The 18364-nt window shown below is 40.7% G+C and overlaps 1 protein-coding gene across 1 annotated transcript in view; it reads right to left on the reverse strand.

The window, feature by feature from the left end:
* The window catches only part of ptprsa (protein tyrosine phosphatase receptor type Sa), a 173701-nt gene that overhangs the window by 81018 nt on the left and 74319 nt on the right, over positions 1 to 18364 (reverse strand). Inside the window, 1 exon segment of the mRNA XM_051077337.1 lies at positions 12277 to 12465. Within this exon segment, the coding sequence (XP_050933294.1) occupies positions 12277 to 12465 (189 nt within the window).

Raw genomic sequence — 18364 nt, forward strand, 5'->3', positions numbered from 1 at the left:
TTGACTACTCTGCCTGCCAAGAGATGACGAATAATAAGCATGTCTAGTTCTACTTGATATGATAATAGTATAGTTTGACTGAACCATCGGATTGTTTAAGACCAAAAATAAACAAACAAAAGTACTTTACAGCAGTATAAATATGACCTCTGCAAGTACAGCAGGAAAGAAAACTGTTCACTTTCATTCAACTTGTGAGATATAGTTCATATGCAAATTACTCGTGAATTCATTCTATATTATCTTGCAGGTATTCAACTTCAACTGTAACCCAGAGTGACCTGCAATTATTGAGTGAGTACTACTTTACTTGCAACTTTATCTTGATCAAGGACACTTAAAAAGGACACAAGAATGTTGAAGGACACTATGTGAGCCATTGTGAAAACTGGACCTAAGACTGGAGTATGTCCTGGAACAGGAGAGTCTCAGTCAGTCCACCCACAGGCTACCCTCACCATTACTAAACTACAGAAAGCACCACCCCTGCTGAGTAATAATTCATGTTTTTCTGGGTCATGTCTTATTCCATGAAAAAAAAAAATCCAATTCATCCAATTCAGGCAAATAAAGCCACTGATAATAATGACATCACTTCCATGTGGACCAATTAGTCTCCATCTAAGTCAAAGTGACCCTTCCGGCCCACCAACACTCAAAACCTCCCATCTTCACTGCTACCCACTCCTGGCTGTCTAGCAGCATGTTCACTGGCTTCATCCATTCAATAAGGAGGGCTGTAATGGGCAGTGGGTCTGGGACATTTGTCCCAGCTGTGACAGCTGCCCTGGTTAACAGCACTGCATGGTGCAGGGTGGTCTGATGAGGAGTGCTGAGGTGCCAAGGTGTGATAACAAAGACAACTGCCCGGGCCTGGGTTCAACAAATACATGTTTTTGAAGGCCGGTTCAAATTCTGGGACAGGCACTCTTGTACAGAGGCTGCTTAGAGTGGAGACAGTAACATTTCAACATTTGAGCATCTATTTGAGCAGGGGAAACTCTGAAATCTTTCACTACATTTAAACTAAAACATTTCTGTGTAGGTATGCCCCTACTGTAGTTATAGACTGGCAGGAAATATATCAGACACTACCTAATTTTTGGTAAAACATCAATAAATGTTACATAGATCTAGTTTTAGTCTAGATTGTTGTGGACAAGAGGAAAAGGCAAAGGAAGTAAGGATGGTGGAAATCAGAAACTGAGATACAGAAAAAAGAGAGGTAGAAATAGAGCATCAGTTATGAGAGGTGTGGTGCACACAAGAGAGACACAGAGAGAGGAAGAATAAAACAATCAGAGAGAGTTGGGAGGTTGGGAGGAAGACATGAAGAAACAGACAAGCACAGAAAAACAGAAGGACAGATGAGGGGATAAAAGAAAAGCGAGGAGGGGCTGGCATGGATGATTAATTTCAGAAAGTGCCTGAAGCCGTGGTCTGCCCACCCTGGTCGCTGCTTTGTCGCAGCTTTGCCATGTGTGCGCGTCCCCCACCCCAAGTCCCATTTGTGTAATTCAATTAGTGTGCTCCAGCGAGCCTTGGTTGATTTGTTTAGGCGATCAACAAAATGGCTGGCCAAGTCTCACTCTTTTCTTCCCCTCCCTCCTGCTCCTTCCGCAGCCCACTCAGGCCTGCTGGTGGCATGCTGTTCTTTTTCATCATTTTATCTCTTGTTTTCAGTTCATGTCTCTCATTCGTCCCTCATTTCTCCTCTCCTGTTCTTTCCCCCTCTATCTTCTCATCCTGAAACTGCTCACTGAAGCTCTAACTACAATGCAATTAAAAGCCAAAATTAGCACCTTGCTGTACAAGTGGATACATGCTAAAAATAATAACCTTTCTGGTAAATGAGCTGAACTCACTGAAGAGCACAGAGGAGTGCAGGATACAATACCTCAGTGCACTCACTAGTATAATTCAGGAGGAACTGTTGCAAATATTTTTTTTTATCACTATCACAATATTATATAAAATGTCACAGTTAGATGTTTACAGATGCATGATGCTATTGAGAAAGGTTGCAAGGGCACATGTGGCTGAGCTACAAAAGTTGAGAACAGCAAGCATCTTATTTCACATTGCGTTTGTGTTCTCACGCATCATGTATAACTATCAAAAGCCCAGCAGAATCCCACCTTACTGGCTGGTGCTTGTCCAACTTTTGCAACAGCTGGTTCAAAAAATACAACAGGGTTTCATACAACCTTCCACAAATCTCCAGCTGTTGTATTGATGAACATCAATTCAAACAACTTTTGCTATTATAAAGGGCCACACCAGCCAGTGTGACCACTAAGCCAGCCAAGTCTGGACATGCAGTTACCTTGTCTCTCTCCCTCTGTCCGCGTCCTAACTGTCAGTCGCGTGCGCTCTTTCACCACCCCAAGGTCATTATACTGTGATCGCACCAGCATGGGGCCCCACGTGTGATGCCATTGTTGTCAGTGCCCATCTGGTGGCTTGTAACGCTCCCATGAAATCAGTAATGAAGCAGGTAGGGAGTCGAGCTACCTTTATACCTATCGCTTACCTCTAGGCCAGCACCTGGGCAGCTTTGTATGGAAGCAAAAAAGGAACCGGTTCCTACATGGAGTGACACAAAAATGACTCAGCAGTAGGACAACACTGTCTTACCTAAAGCTTCAAAAAGCTCCAATTTTCTGGAGTGGAGGAGTCAGGCTTAAAGCAGATGAAAGTCTGCAATAGTGTGAACAAGTATGCATGCAAACATATCATTTGTGTCCTTCTTAGACACCTTGATCGCAATTAAATTTGCATCTCTATCAGGCTATGCAATTCTGCGCTCTCTCTGCATAAGTGCCATACACTCCTGATGGCGAGCCAGTGATGGCATGTGGTAAGTGGTTGGGAGAAATCAACCTTTTCAAGCCGCTTATCTCATTATGCAAATGTAGAGTTCATAAGTCACGCCTGCTTTTGTTCGCCAGGATATGATTTATGAGACTTTCTTATTTGAACAAAGGAGATGTGGGGGATGGTTTGGTATATTAGTCATAAGTGAAACTGTTTAAAGAGTGAAGGGTCTAAAAACTCAGATGTTCATGGATAGGCTTGTGTGAAATGGTTGAGGATGGAGGACCTTAACCTTAGTGAAAGGGTTCACCTCCATTGCTGTACCAAATTGTAAATCAGGAAACCAAAAGCATTTATTCCATTCCCTTGAACACAGGTACATACGTGGCAAACTGTCATTTTCACTTACCTGCTCAGCCTGTTGAACAAAAGCATTTGCAACAAAAACATTGAATCACACTGAATCAACTGGGAGAGAACGCCTCAGCAACAAAGCCTGGTGGATAATTACAAGTGAAAGTTAAATTGTCCGGGGAAATGAAAAAAAGAAGAAAAAAATGAGGAGAGAGGAAGAATTATTTTAACAAAGCGTTTGTATAATTCATCTGAGTCACACTCCTTTACCTTTGTCATTCCCATCCCACCTTGATATCCTGCTGTTCATCCTCTGACATTATAAAAGCTGGTTACATGTTGCTGTTTTGAAAAGGTGGCCATAGCAGCCACCAGCCTCCCTGGCTTTGCCTTTTTAAGTTGCTGCGCTGCAGAGTAACAGGGAGGGAGGGAATTAAATCAAATGTAATTTATGCCGACTTCTTCCCTGACATACCATGAGTATCTCCAGCTGGGGCTCATGAAACTGAGGGGGTGCATTAACATACACAACATAACTATGTCTCTGGTGGTGCACAGAAAGATGAGGAGGATATCAAAGTAGAGAAGGAGAAGGAGTAGAGGGGGTTGCTAAGATTATATTGAACAGCCTGGCCTTATCAACAAATATGGTCAACACTGCCTATGCCCCAACTTCTCATCACCAATCCCTACCGCCCTCCAGCCTCATGTTCTTGTCCAAACAACTTAAATGTCAGAGGCACAAAGCAAACAAACTGCCTTGTGATAACCCTCACCACCCTACTCCCTTTGCTTTCAACCCTCCCAGTCTTGTATCACAACCGGTTGACCAACAAAATTCAAATAGCTCTGTGGTTTTGTGACACTGATAGTGCAGAGGAAATTGTAGGAAGGCACAAACATGGGACTGCACACTAATGATGACATGTGGCATGAGAGTGTAATACATATATGCTCACGCTCACAGTGTGCACGGAGTTCACAGGACACAAACACAGATGAGATATAAACGTTAGTGGAAATGAGAAAGATTTGTCATTTGTTTAAGAGGAAAAGCCCACTTGATATTCCCTGTTTTTAGTCAGTTTGGTGGAGTTAGAAGCGGTAATGTCTGGTTATGTGTCAGTTGAAGTCCTTTTTTTTAAAAGTTTTTTTTTTTACTGTGATGGTTAAACATCTTACCTCGAATTGGGGTACCCTCTGGAGGAGACACAAAAACGAAGACACAACATCAGTTTAGTTCAAGGTTAATGTTAGTAATAGTTAGAGGACTTATTTGGGTTGGAAGGTGGATCATTGGAACTAGATTATCAAATCATTAGGTGATCTCTTACAGAGATGGGGATTTTTTTCATAGGAACAAAAAAATTAAAACAAAAACAATACCTCTCATTGCTGGTATCACAATGGAAAAGGGAGGTTTATATGGCTTCCACACTCCATTGCCTTATCGCTCTCTTTTCTCCCACTTGCCTTAGACTTATTAAGAGGAGAAACACAGTGCTCCATTGGCACAACTGAAGAAACTCAAGGTCTTGGTGTGCGTTTTATCATGCTTGCAACTTGGGGTGATAAGGCAAAGCATGAGAGATTTGACCTCAAGGTTTGACATGGATTGCTCCAGTGGCATAAGCCCTTTCCCAGCCAATTGACCTTGAATAAGAGGTCAGTAAAACAGTTGGGGCGTCACTATTCTACACCTGGTATCTGCATTAGTATGGAGCAAACTTGCTGAGAGAGGAATGGGGTCCCCACTGAACTAGAATTTCTGGCTGTACTTTCAGGCAACCGCGAGTTAAATCAAACAGACTGAAGTTCTTATTTATCCTACAAGTCGTAAACCTGCTTAACTGTGACAGATAGACTCTTCACCCCTCCTCCTTGGTCATTTGGTGTTCTGTTTCATTTCATTGTTTCATTTCAGTTCTATGTTTCTCTATTCTTTGTTTATTGTGAGTCTGTATTGTGTTGTATGCCTCACTGGAAGCCAAATGTCCCATTAGGGACAATAAAATTTTGAGCTTATCCAGTAGGTCGCTGGTGGGCTTTTTCAATGTAGCCCAAGTTGTTGTTGCAGTGTAAAATGCATCCCTTATAGACACTGCTTAGGGTGCAGGTAGGCGAGCCAGCTTAACTTCAGCCCCTTCTCTGCCAAGCATTAAACTGTTCTTCCGCTCTTGGCTTTTTTCCCCCTCTTCTTGTTTTCTAACTGTTTTTCCTAAGTCCTTTTTCTTATGTTACTTTATCTGCTCCACCATTCTTCTACCTCTCTTTATCCAGGTTTCTGAGTTTTCTTGTATCTTTCCCAGAGTTCGTCCCCCTTGCCTTTCCCTTAGTGTCCCTCTCTAAACCTAGGGATGACTTGTGGAAGCAGCATGCCCTTGGCCATCCCTTGAGAGCGCCAGCAGGGCGGCGCCAGCCCAGGAGAGGTGCCCCACTTAGCATAGACGGCCTGCAGGCACAGAGCTGAGGGTCAATGGCATACACTTTCTATCGTGTCTAACATGGACCCAACCCCTGTGTGCGTGCATGCATTTGCGTGCAAGTTGGCACGACATATGCCAGCCCTCCTACCAACTAGCTGAACCAAAAAAACAACAATACCTCTCCCAGTTAAAAAATAAAACAAAATCAAAAGAACCTGTTGTTTAAGATGTAAAGTGGTGCCAGCAATTTCCATATCCTATACAGTAGATTAAGGAGCGTGGGTGGCTAGGTAGTGGGGATGATATTTTCAATACCTTTTCGTCCAATTGTTGTTGCAGCTCTGCATACAGAGGTGTCCTTTGTGATACCAGCAGGTAGGAGGCAATCACTGAGTTTGAAGTTCTGCCTGGTTTGCAATGCACCTAGGTAGATTCGTTTCCTGTCTTTAGGCTTGCTCTTGCTCTCTCTTGCATTGTGCTGCATTTGCATTTAAAATCAACTAAACTCAATAAGTAGAGTATATGTTTATATGTTTGAAGGGTACATTTATTGACATTAACCATACTGGAAAATCCTGATTATTTAATTTATTGCAACACTGTGTGAATAAAGAGGGAATTGAGAGTGTGTATAATTTTAAGAAATATTTCAGAGATGTCTAAAAATGCAATTTATTCTTGACTATTTCTTACTTTCAAGATTTCTCTACTCTGTAAACCCTCCCTGAAAGAGTATAATTTAGTATCCAGAAACAGTGCTCTATATGCATACATTTACCACAGTAATAGTTGAAATCTGTAAATGTATGTCATTGAAAAACCAGGCAAAACAACAATGACATTTGAATCATTTCTGCAATGATCTTTTGGGGACCACATAATCATGGGTAATCACAAGACAAAAGACAATAGGGCTCTGGGAAGGTTACGTTGTTATAGAGTTAGAGTTTGATTAGAGGCTGCAGGAAGCTGGTTTATTTTGCTCTGGCTGAAATGATTTTAGTTGGGGGTTGAGAGGTTACAAGTAAGAGGTTAGGTGAGGTTAAGGTCAACATTAGGTTAAGGTTAGGGTAAGGTTAAGGTTAAGGTTAATAAAGCAGGTTTGTAAAAAGAAAGGCCATCATGTGGACCTTATAAAGTACTGAGTGACAAAATAAGGAGGCATAAGGAATAAGGAGGATGGGGGGTAATAGATAGAGGTGGTTCAGTTCAAAATCATTGGTTCAACAAAAATTGAAAAAGAAAATTAGGAGGAAATAGGGGCCTGTAGTCACTGGAACTTCTAATGTTTAATAATAAAGCAGCACGAGGAGATAAAAATATAACTTGGCAGAGAATTTGACCAGGCAGGTTGGGTCCACACTGGCTAGCCAGTATTCAATTACAATAGCAAATCCACCTGTATTCCAGACACGCAACCCAATGGCCATAAGCTCCCTGTCTAAGCTTTGGTCAGCCAGAGGTTGATCAGCTTAGGGTGATGACCTAAATATACCTCAACAGGCCGCTGACTTCCTCGCATTATCAATGCAGCATTATCTGCTTCACAGGACATCCCAGCTGTTTTGTTAAACAACCTTCCTGAATATATTAAAAATATTATTGAAGGATGTAGTGTGGCTAGAGGCAATCTGGCCAGAGATGTTGCCCATCTGCGTGTGAGGCAGACGGGGTTGCGTGATTGGCCGCATGTCAACGTCTGACCACCCTCCAGAGGGCGTCTGGCTGACCTTCTCATCGCCACAGACGTCCGTCTGGTATCCTGGTGGTATTGCAGCAGGTCTCTGGGAAAACTTGGCTGTTGTTACCACATCTGCAGAGGTCCTTGCCACTCCCTGCAAAGCAGCTTTGATGCCAACAAATGTAAGCGTTTTCTAGCACATTTCAGATTAAGCGCAAGTGAACTCAGCACAATTCCAATCGGAGTGCGCAAATCTGTGCGAGTAAGGGAGCTGTCCAATGTCAGGTCATGACTTAAAACCTTTACATTAAAGTGTACCTTGATCTTTTATGGATATATGTGCTCCTCCCCATCCTCTCATTATGCCTCTGGCCTCTGCCTAATCTGTTGTGGCTGACAAGGCCAGCGAGGGTCTGGGGTCTGCAGCCACAGGAACTTGGGGAGAAATGTCAGGCTCCCTCCATACCTCTAGAGGAGCTCCTCAGGGGACCCTGACGCAAATATCACTGCCCTGCCAGCACAGCATGGTCTGGCACATGAGGAAGCAGTCAGCCAGCTAGCCCTAACTAAGTTAACCCCACCCTTATCCATTTAGTCTCTATTTTATCACCTATCTATGGGAGTGGACCCATCAGTCTCACAGTTACCCCCTGAGGCTTAAGAGAGTGCCTGAAGCAAAAGAGCAAACAGGTAGCCCAGAGAAATTGTCAACAGCAATCTGATCAAAGCAAGAATCTGAAAAAAATATCCACTAAAAAGCTGCTACAAGAACTTCTACCTTTGTTCTGTTTTTGGCAGTGCATTTATTATTTAAAAAAAAGAACAAATACTAAAACCTAGAGGCCCAAGATGGCAACTTGAAGTGTTGAGGACATGTAAGGATGGCAGCCTAGGGGGCTTGAAAGTGCAGGCTGTTTTCTCATCAGCATAAATCCTGCATGGCTGTTGAATGAGCTTTCCAGCAGAAGGCCTAGAAAAAATACAAGTCCCCTAAAGCTGACATTAGCTTACGAGAGCCTTGGTATTGAAATAAGGGAAAGTAATTTCCTTCTCCACCCTCCTATATACACATATACTTTGCACTGTTAGTAAAATAAAGCGACTGGGTATATTTTTGTAAGTAGTTCAAAAAGTCACAAGGAGTACAAAATGTGGCCAAATGTGCCAAAATCACTTGAGCCCTCGCCCTGTAGCATGGACAATAGAGCCTTAGCTACAGATCTGTACGCCAGTGGGGATGTGGGCCAATTTCGCAAAAGAAAAAAAGATGTTCTCCTGAGAAAATATGAGGGTCAACCCAGCCAAGTGTGGGATTGGAGGGTTCAGCCATACAGTGGTCCTGCAGTGGCCTTCACCTGGAAAGAACTCAAGATTCTTTCAGACCCTAGCAGTTCTTGCTGCACTTTACAGGGGTATTTTTGGACAGCGAAGTTGTTATTGTGAAAGCTGAGGTTCAACCATTTACATCTGAAAAAAAAAAAAAAGTCAAGTCATATGTATTGCTATTGCTGTAACTGTTTGCTATATATCTCACCAAGAAGCCTAAAATGCTATAGGCTATGACTGCACAGGAATAACTGTCTCGGATTCAAACAGAGTCCAATTATTTTAAAAAGCCTGCTGTCTTGCAACACAGCAGAGAAAAAGAACTAGATGTGACAGGGGGCATCAGCAGTGTAAAATCTGGATAATATGGTCAGGAAAAAGTAAATAGGTAACAGCTACTTTCAAGGTAACCTTGCATGAGGCACTTGAGATCCAAACAGTCCAATAAACTTGCTAAAATATTGCAGAAAAGGTGGTTGAACTAGGCAATTTCTAAGTCTTACTAGTAGCATTAATGTGAAGTAGGATGTCGCCTCAAAAGGCCTGCTCAGCAAGTCTTCCCCATATAAATAAGAACTGTGCTGCTTTAAAGTGGACAGTGATGCCTAACCACCTCCCAAACTCATGCTGCTGTTTGTCCTTGATTTGCCTTTCTGCTATAAGTTCCAGTGTGGGGGGGTGAAAGGAGATAAAGTTGGCATAAAAGGGAGTGTGGGCAAAACAAAAGTAAAAGTTAACGTTAAATAGAAACAGAACATAAATAACGGGTGGCAAAAGAGGACAAGGGTAAGGGGAGAGCAGGGGATGCATGCATTTTGGAAAGTAGTTTAAATATGCCATCTGCTTCAAGGAGAGTGGGTGGGCTTGCTGGGCTTTGCAAGACACTTACCAAAGGTTTCTGAAAATGACAAAGCAAGAAGAAAGTAAATAGAAAAAAGGGGAAGAACAACATAGTTCATTTTAGGTTGAGGTTGAAAGTGAGTGCCACCCAAGAATTAAAGGAAATACAGTTTAGTTGGGTTTTGTGTCCCACTTCAGTATTTTAGCAGTTTTCATTATGATGACATATTATAGAAAGAGTAATGACGTCTCAAATGTAACTTGTTGCTCAACATAAATTCTACTTACAATTTAAAATTCTAATTAGAGGCATATTTTCTGGAAAAATAAAAAAAATAGTATGTATGTGTATATATATATATATATATATATATGTATATGTATATATATATATATATATATATATATACTATATGGGTGTGTGTGTGTATGTGTGTCAACTGTAAAATATCAGATTTAGTCTTATTTTTCAGCTTTACTTTCTTGATTGGTTTATTTGATTGTTTTTTTTTTTGTTGTTTTTTGTTTTTTAAATTGTGTTATGTGTCTTGAAGACTCTATGATGTGAGACACATCAGAGTTTCAGACACAAATACAGACAAAACACAAAAAATAGAGAGAGAGAGATACTGACAGAGACAGAAAAAGAGAGACACCACAAAACAGCAGTCTGTTTAAGTTTGACAGGACAAATGAAGAAGTCATGAAACAGATAAAGACAGATGATACAGAGGTTAGAAAAAAGACAGGAATCAGAATTTCTTTTTCCATTATCGATAGAGACTTAAAATGCACAATGCCATGTTAACAAAGTTACCAAGTAACTCAATTTAAAGAGTAGAGCTGGTCCTCCACATAATTATAAACAACATAAGAAATTACTGGTGAAGAAGACAAGTCAAATGTGCCAGAAATAGTTTGGTAGAATGAGGTAATACCCCATTTGGTAAATAAAAACACCAATATCTCTGATAGCCTTCATCGGTTTTTTTTTTTTTTTTTGAAGGTTTGAACATGATTAGGCTTAAATACAAAATTAGCTACTCTGAATGTTATCTGTTGAAGGTGCATGGTACAACAATACTACCCCAAATTCTGCTATTGCTACATACAACTGGATAACAGTACACCTCTGATATCACAGCTGTATCTGTGAAAATGCATCTCAATTATTTTTCAACATGACAAGATAAACTGATGACTGTAATGACACAATAAACTTGTCAAAGCTATATTTCAGTTTGTTCTTGTCTAGTAACACCTCAGAGACCCTGAATGTAAAATATCATACATTATACTCTGAATTATGATCAGGCTGCCTGGTATTCGTATTGTTACTGTATGGGGTAAAATGTATGATGACATTATTATTATTATTATTGTCTGTCATGTGTCAGGAGGTGCAGTGAATCTGGATAGTTCAAGGTACCCTGCATGTATGAATGTAAACAACTTTTGTTTGTTTACGAGAAAAAAAAACAAACCCACAGGGCACCTTTAAGGTTAAAGATCTAAATTATTTAAGGAGTAGGCTGGCTGTGCAAGAAGATGACCAAAAAGGTAGAAATATTAACATTAGAGCTCTCTTCCTAAGAGTCCCTTGCGGAGGCTTTTTGTCCTCAGACTTAAGTCGAAAGCACTGGCTGACAGCCTTCACCAAAGCACCTCAGGACAACCTGACATCCCCAGAGGAGATTTCCGGGCCACGATGAACCAAGAAACACAGGAACATCATCCCAGAGAGAGCAAACAGTCACATGTTTTGACGGAAGGTTTTGGTTCGAAATTTTAAAAGTCAAAGTTCTACCTCAAAACTGGAGTGCATCAGTAAGGTAAAGATGAAGCATATCTAAAATTAAAAGCATGTTAGAGAACTGTGTACTTGCTGCATTTGGTGAGGCATGAATAATGAGATGACAAATTGATTCTTTTGAGTGTACAGCTCATGAGGTCCACAACTGGGCAGGAACTCAATGGCAACAGACTCTTTATTTAGTGGCGTCTACCCTGATTTACGTTTGCAGCAACAAATCAAATAGGAGTCATTGGATTTTTCAAATGGTGACAAATCATCGACCTAAAATATCTACCCCTTATTGCCTGAGGCCACTCCAGGGTCTGCACTTAATTAGCTATATAATTAGACTTTGCTTTACTGGGCCTCTCAGTGGGGTTTAATCAATGGGAACAAGACAACATATCCACCACTGAGTTGTGTCTGTAGAATGTGGACTTTGCTCTCATTGTCTACTATGACACGCTTCTGGGATGCTGCGAATCGTTTGACCTCATTCAGTAATGTTACACTCTTAAACCAAACAGATCATCGTAATACATAATAACAGATCATTGTCTTTTGGATAACAACACAATGGCTTGATGCTTGACTTTACGTCATCGCTTGCCTCTAGTGTTGAAATCTAGGATGTGAAATTTTCCTTGCATGTTTACACCTCTTAATGGACTAAATAAGGTCTATTGGCAAAATGGAACTCTATTCAGGTCATTTGGATAATCCATGTTTCACAAAGTGTAAACCATGGTTTTCAGTCCCTAAAAAAGTTTCCATTTGAACAAAGCTACAGATATTGATGTGTTCATCACTGAAAATATGAATCTGTTGAAAAACTCATGAGGTGTTCTCAATCACACTTGCACATATATACACATTATATACATTAACAGTTTGGGAAAACAAAAGTCTGGGGACTGCTGCCACATTAGCTGCTAGGCACAAAAACAACCATGAAAATTATCGTTAGGAATGTCCTGTGAAATCAAGTGCTCAGGTTAGTAAGAAGGATAAAGGAAGCAACATTAGTTTTTACTTACCTGAGCGTAGTTGTTTGATTCGCCCATTACTTGCACTTGGGTCAATGGGCAGGAAGTCTTTGTACCAGGTGATCTCTGGGTCAGGGTTGCCACTGGCAGCACAGAGCATGGTGGCTGTTCGAGTGCGCTCCACCACTTTGAGTTGAGGGCCCATGTCGATATTAGGGAAGCCCGGTGGGAGTAGGTCCTCTGCGAAAAGAACAGGGAAATAGGGCACATGAGTCCTCTGACTCAAAAAGCCAGCACTTAAAGACACAACAGTTCCTATGCAGTTACCACCACCAAAGAATAGTAGTTACTTGTAATACTGAATTTAACCAAAATAATACAACATATTATTATAATGCTGCAATTGACACATTTTTCTTCACATTTTGGAGCAAAAAAAACAATCATTATAAAATTGTACCAATATCTATCTACTTGTTTTTCTTTGTTTTTTCTTTCTTGGCATACTTCTTTGGAAGTTTTTTTTTTTTTTTTTTTTTGGCTGCCACATGTGGGCTAGGTGTGACATTCCAGAACAATTGCTAACTGTATGTGCTGTGTGATTTTTGTCCTGAGTAGGTGTGCTACAGAAATAAAACTGTTGCAGTGAGATACCTATGTGTATCTTGTACCTGTCTCTGTGAAATTAAATGGGGACTTGTTCTCTTAAAAGCAGCGTTCTACATTTGAACCAAGCAAAAACAGCCATTTTAATTATAATGTTAATTTGAGTTTTATCATAATGGGAAAATATAACAGTGGCATGTAAGAGTTAAATACGCAATTAAACTATGGCAAAATGAATGCCACAAAGTAACTGGTTGCTCTAATGTAGTATGATGTGTGATGATGTGTACTTAAAATAATTTTCCATGAATTGGCACGTGGGATAACATGTTGGGAAAGTGTCCATGTTACCATAAACCATAAAATCATACAATCTCATTCCAAAATGTGAAAAATAAAAAAAGCCACGGAGCCAAATTGACATGTTACTTTAACTCAAAAGATTTTCTAATCCAAATTTATCCTTGACTACTGAGACAAATGCACTCCAGGGAATGTGATATTACAGATAAATGAATAAACCAACTATACTATAAACCAACCAAAAATGACTGGCTTGAATAAACATGTAAACTGCATTTCATTAGGAATCTGGCTCCTCTGTGGGCTTGTGTTGTGGTGCATTGGTGAGGTTTAAGAACAAAGACCAACTAAAACAAAGCAGGATGCTTTCTTCGGCTTCTTCTTTCTCAGATAATGAGATGGCTTTCTAATTGTTAGAGAAACCATCCTGTAACCACGTTTGCAGACTCATCTGCATTCCCACTATTAACTTTGTCCATTAGGAACCATGTGTCTTGTTAAAATACCCTTACAGAAGACACAAGTTCTTTTTATAACAAGTGGTAAATAAATGGCTTTAAGAGCAAACAGAAGACCAGCAGGGGAGGCAATACAGTGAATAGTAATACCACAAGAAAAGCCTGGTAATCCTGGTGTTTTCTCTCATCTACTTCCTCTATGGTCACTAAATGACTCTTAAGTCAATTTGAGGCTGCAGAGAGGTAAAAAAAAAAACCCACCACTTCCATGAGACACACTATTACCCCCAACAGCCCAGGCTGAAAATCAGTTGAGACAGATTTCATACTTGTATCATAGGTGCAAGACTTTTGTTGAAGGATAAGATTCAAGTCACTGTGATTGTCATTATTGCTACTCTGATTTAAGAATCATTACACTAGCTAGTACTTAATTTTACAAACACTGTAGAATCCTTGGAGCTAATAACCATGCATGATTTCACAGTAATTTCAGTGTGAAGAGATGACAGAGTGCTCTATGGTCATTGTTCCCTTTATGCATACTTGTCGTTCTCCTGGGGCAATTAGTCCCATGGGTGAAATTGCCTGACCTCTACCCTGACTAGAGCCAGAGCAGTGACTCATTCTCAGATGATGAGAGCTGAGGGGGGAAAGCACCCCCGAGCTGTAATACACATCAGAGGCTCAAGGCCACATCGCAACTCTGAGAAGATTGACTGACTAAGATGCTGGCCAGTGGCACAGCAGAGGTCACTGTTCATCTGGAGAGACAATGACCTCATGTTCACTCTGCAGACATCGTGGTGGTGTCATAGACACTTGGGGAGCGATAAATTAAGGGAAATTAGGACAGTAAGTTGAGCTGCAGTTTTAGTTGCACTCTAAAAGCAGGGATGGTCTGTCTGCTTTTCATGGACAGAAAAGGACAGATATTCCATACTACGTTTCCACTTTATACAGACAATGAAGTCATAGTGCATTAAAGTGATTATTTTAGAATCTATTTTGGTCAGAGTTGTCTCAGTTATAGTCATGCCAGAGAGACCGGAAAAAATGCAGCAAAAATGTCAAGATAACGATTATTATTGATTAGTGTAATGGCATTAGCCCTTGAAGTTCTTTTTATATATTCTATTATTCTTTAATCACCAAGAAAAATGAAGAAAACAAAACAACAAAAAAAAAAAAAACACAAACTTTGTGTTGTTTTATGCACTTGGATGGTGGGTAGAGGAGGGGAGGTGAGGTCATACAGCATGTATTCACATTTTAAAATATTGAATCTTGAAAATAAAAGACATACTGGAGAACAGCAGGAAGAACCAGAGGGTCTCAAAACTAAGTCCAGACAGGTTACCTCTAACTAAGGCTGACATCAGCAGAGGACGATAAATATTTCAATGCTAGGTTCAAAGAAGTACAGGCATTTACACTGTTTTAGGCTCCGTGCTGTATCCTCTCCATTGATTATTAATGATCAGCCCTGTATAATCTCTTTATACCAATTTCCCCTGAAGCTCAGAAAAGCAATGGCAAGCCCACGCTTCACTTTAGAAACTTCAGGACAAGGTAGAGCAATATGTTCTCACAAAGTCCGTCTTCTGTGTGTCATCAATGATCTATGTGCAAGATGCCATAAAAGGAGCAGAACTCTCGTACCCCTCTAGCTAGCTCTGTCTGTTGGAGAAGGATATCTGCACAGGGTATGACCTGCTTGCTCTCTGAGTGTTACATCTGATGTATTTGATGTTGCTGAGGCCTATCTGTGCTTCGCATTACATTAACTCTGTCCTCATGGTATGAAAACAGCAGGCAGAGGCTTACACAGACTGCAGTAATGAAGCTGAAAACATACGCAGAGTAAGTGGATTTGAGACTAACGAAATTAGGCAAGTGACAGAGGGAATCTGCCTGAAGGAGCATGGGAAGCCAGAAAAAGGTGGGCGAACAAACAAATGGACTAAAACAGCAGTAAACAAGAAGAAGGGATGGTGGATTCGCGGAGAGATTGTATCGTTACAGCTGCTCTGACCTGATACAGCACCGGCAGCCTTTCCTGAATAAATGGCATGTATGTTGGTTACTTACTTCCCCAGGAATAGAGTCTGATACCATCTTTCCCCCTGAAGCTTACAGGCTCTGTCGATAAAGGCGGCCATGCAAAAATAAATAGATCACTCATCGAGGGAGTGTTACTTCAGGGTTAGCCAGCCTGACTGTGAAGGGGAGAAGGCAACCAATGACACGGGCTGATAGTATCCTAGAATTCCCAAAGGGCCAGTCCCCCATAATGGCACAGCAATTGGATTTCATTGAAGTGTACTGGAGGTTCTCTGTGATGACAAATCTTCACAGGCCAAATAAAATTGACACACATGCACTATTGGTCAATGACAACGCTGCTATTTATTTTTGCTTAGAGCAGCCTTTGTCACTTAGGCCAACAATCATCATATTACAGGGCTACGAGACACATGCTGCAGCAACACCCTGCACTGTGCCAAGAATTTTCTATAACACACATACAGTTGCATTAAATCACAGTGTAAACACAAAAGCTGAAATTGAACAAATAAAAACCAACAACAGTCTAATTGAGTCTTTTCTTTTGATCATCTTCATGATTTGAAGGCTGTCAAAACAAGCCTCTCGATTAGGTGGACCTCTGTTTGTTTCCTGTTTGAAACAAACAGTCTGTGGAAAAAGTTTTGGTGTCAAAGGTCACCCCTGCGACACACATGTTAAACAGAGTAGGCTCTCATATCAAGAGGAAGAACAGTAACCTAGAGTTACTGCGATGTCAAACAGTACATGTCCACTACATTCAACAGTCGACTTGATCAGCATCAGTTCAAAGCTAAGCCTCCTACAGGCTCTAGTTGACCTTATCTATATTTTGATTTTTGTCATTCTCTTTGGCTTTTTCTGTTGGCTTGAGTGCCATCATTATCCATAATTGTCTTTAATTTCGCATCCACCATTTAATATCATTACACAAGTGACAGGTGCAAAGCCTTTAATCAGCCTCTGGTCAGCTTAGCCATTGCCCGGCTGTTAATCTGCCGACTCATGCCTGCTGTTGCATTCCGCTTTCTATCATGCTAAGTGTGGCCCTCTTAAAAGGTCTGTCCTTTAGACTCATTTAACTCTCCTGACTAATCCCATTTCCAGAGATTCACTGCTACCAAACCATCTCTTTTTAGCAAATCTAAGTCTGGTATAGTCATAACTGTACCAGAGTACTACAGCTCTGGACAAATGGGCTTGGTGATAAAAATATGCCATTTGATGGCCCTTTTCACCATTTCCAGAGGAAAAAAAGAACATATAGTACACTAATGAATGAGTTGTTCTTGTGAAGAAAATATAACCTTGAAGCTATTATTAAGTTATGCTATACTCACTATATAGCAGCATAATAACATAGTATTCACCATCTGCTGCACAATGTAATACTGTGTTATCGTGGTGCTGTAAATGATTATTTACGAATAGTATGAGCAGCATATACTCTACCCAATGATCACTTAACCCTGACCCCTGGTAGTTCTAATGTCTTCTCTACTCACTGATCTACATAAAGAATAAAGCCTGTAACAGGTAATACTGGTAACAGGCTTTACCCAATTAGCAATATAGCATTTCATATAGTGCTTAACCCCAGTATGTTAGTGCTGTGTTCTACCATATAAGCTACACAAGCAAGAGAACCACTAACCCTGGCAGTGTTACTCCTGAGCATTGGTCAGGATGTTATACTGTGTGTGGATCTTTATAGTATTATACTGCACACCTCATCCATTTTCATCTGGTGTCAAAATCTCTGACACACTGGCTTCAAAGCTGCTTATTCTGAGCCATCAATTATCTCAGAGAGAGTGTGGAGAGAGCTACAGTAACAGAGAAGGAGAGAGGTAAAACCTGACTGGCTGGGACTACAGCAAATGCCGTGGGGTGCTCCACCGTCCCCCGCACCTATTACTCATATTATTATTTTCACTTACTGAAATGATTTAATTTCATCAGCAGCATAATCAGGTTAACTGATTACCCAGTGCCACAGCATAGAGACACAGGCTTTAAGCAGGCCTGTGCATTAATACCACAGAGGGACTGCAGAGAGAGAGAGAGACAGAGAGACAGAGGGAGAGGGAAAGGATAGGATAGGGAAACAGAGGTTAAGATTAGAAGCTATACAGAAAGAGCACAATAAACACAGTGGACTCCAGACAACACAGTTTCATATTCTTTGCACCTACACCACAGCCAGAACTGTTCACATCAAACATGCAGAGACAAGAAAAGAGGGAGGTTGTCTAGTACAGCTGGGGTACAACTGGAACATTTTGGGAAGTCTGTTTGCACTATAATGCATCTGTGCACTCTATGTATGTAATGGCAAAAACAGTATTTGATATGTTTACCAGATTTGGAATTACGTGTTTAAATTTCTTTTCACCCCAGTGCAAAACATGCACATATGTCAAGCACTAGTTGGTTGAAGCCTCAATTCCATACAATCCCCCCCCCCATAAACACAAATGTGAACCACATATTTGAGTCTAAATGGTTTCCATTTCAGTGACCATATAAGCTTTACTACCATTAGCCGCATGAATGTTTCCTAACTCAGAGTGCTTTCAAGCCCATAAACTTGTATTCTTTATGTTGTGAAAGAGGTCTGCCTGGTTCTTTTCCACACTTGGTTGTACTGTAAAGTGAAGCAGCTGAAAGCCACCAGCAATTGAAAAGAATATGAAACCAGGGTG

Source organism: Lates calcarifer, linkage group LG17 (genome assembly GCF_001640805.2).
Source record: "Lates calcarifer isolate ASB-BC8 linkage group LG17, TLL_Latcal_v3, whole genome shotgun sequence".
Lineage (NCBI taxonomy): Eukaryota > Metazoa > Chordata > Actinopteri > Centropomidae > Lates > Lates calcarifer.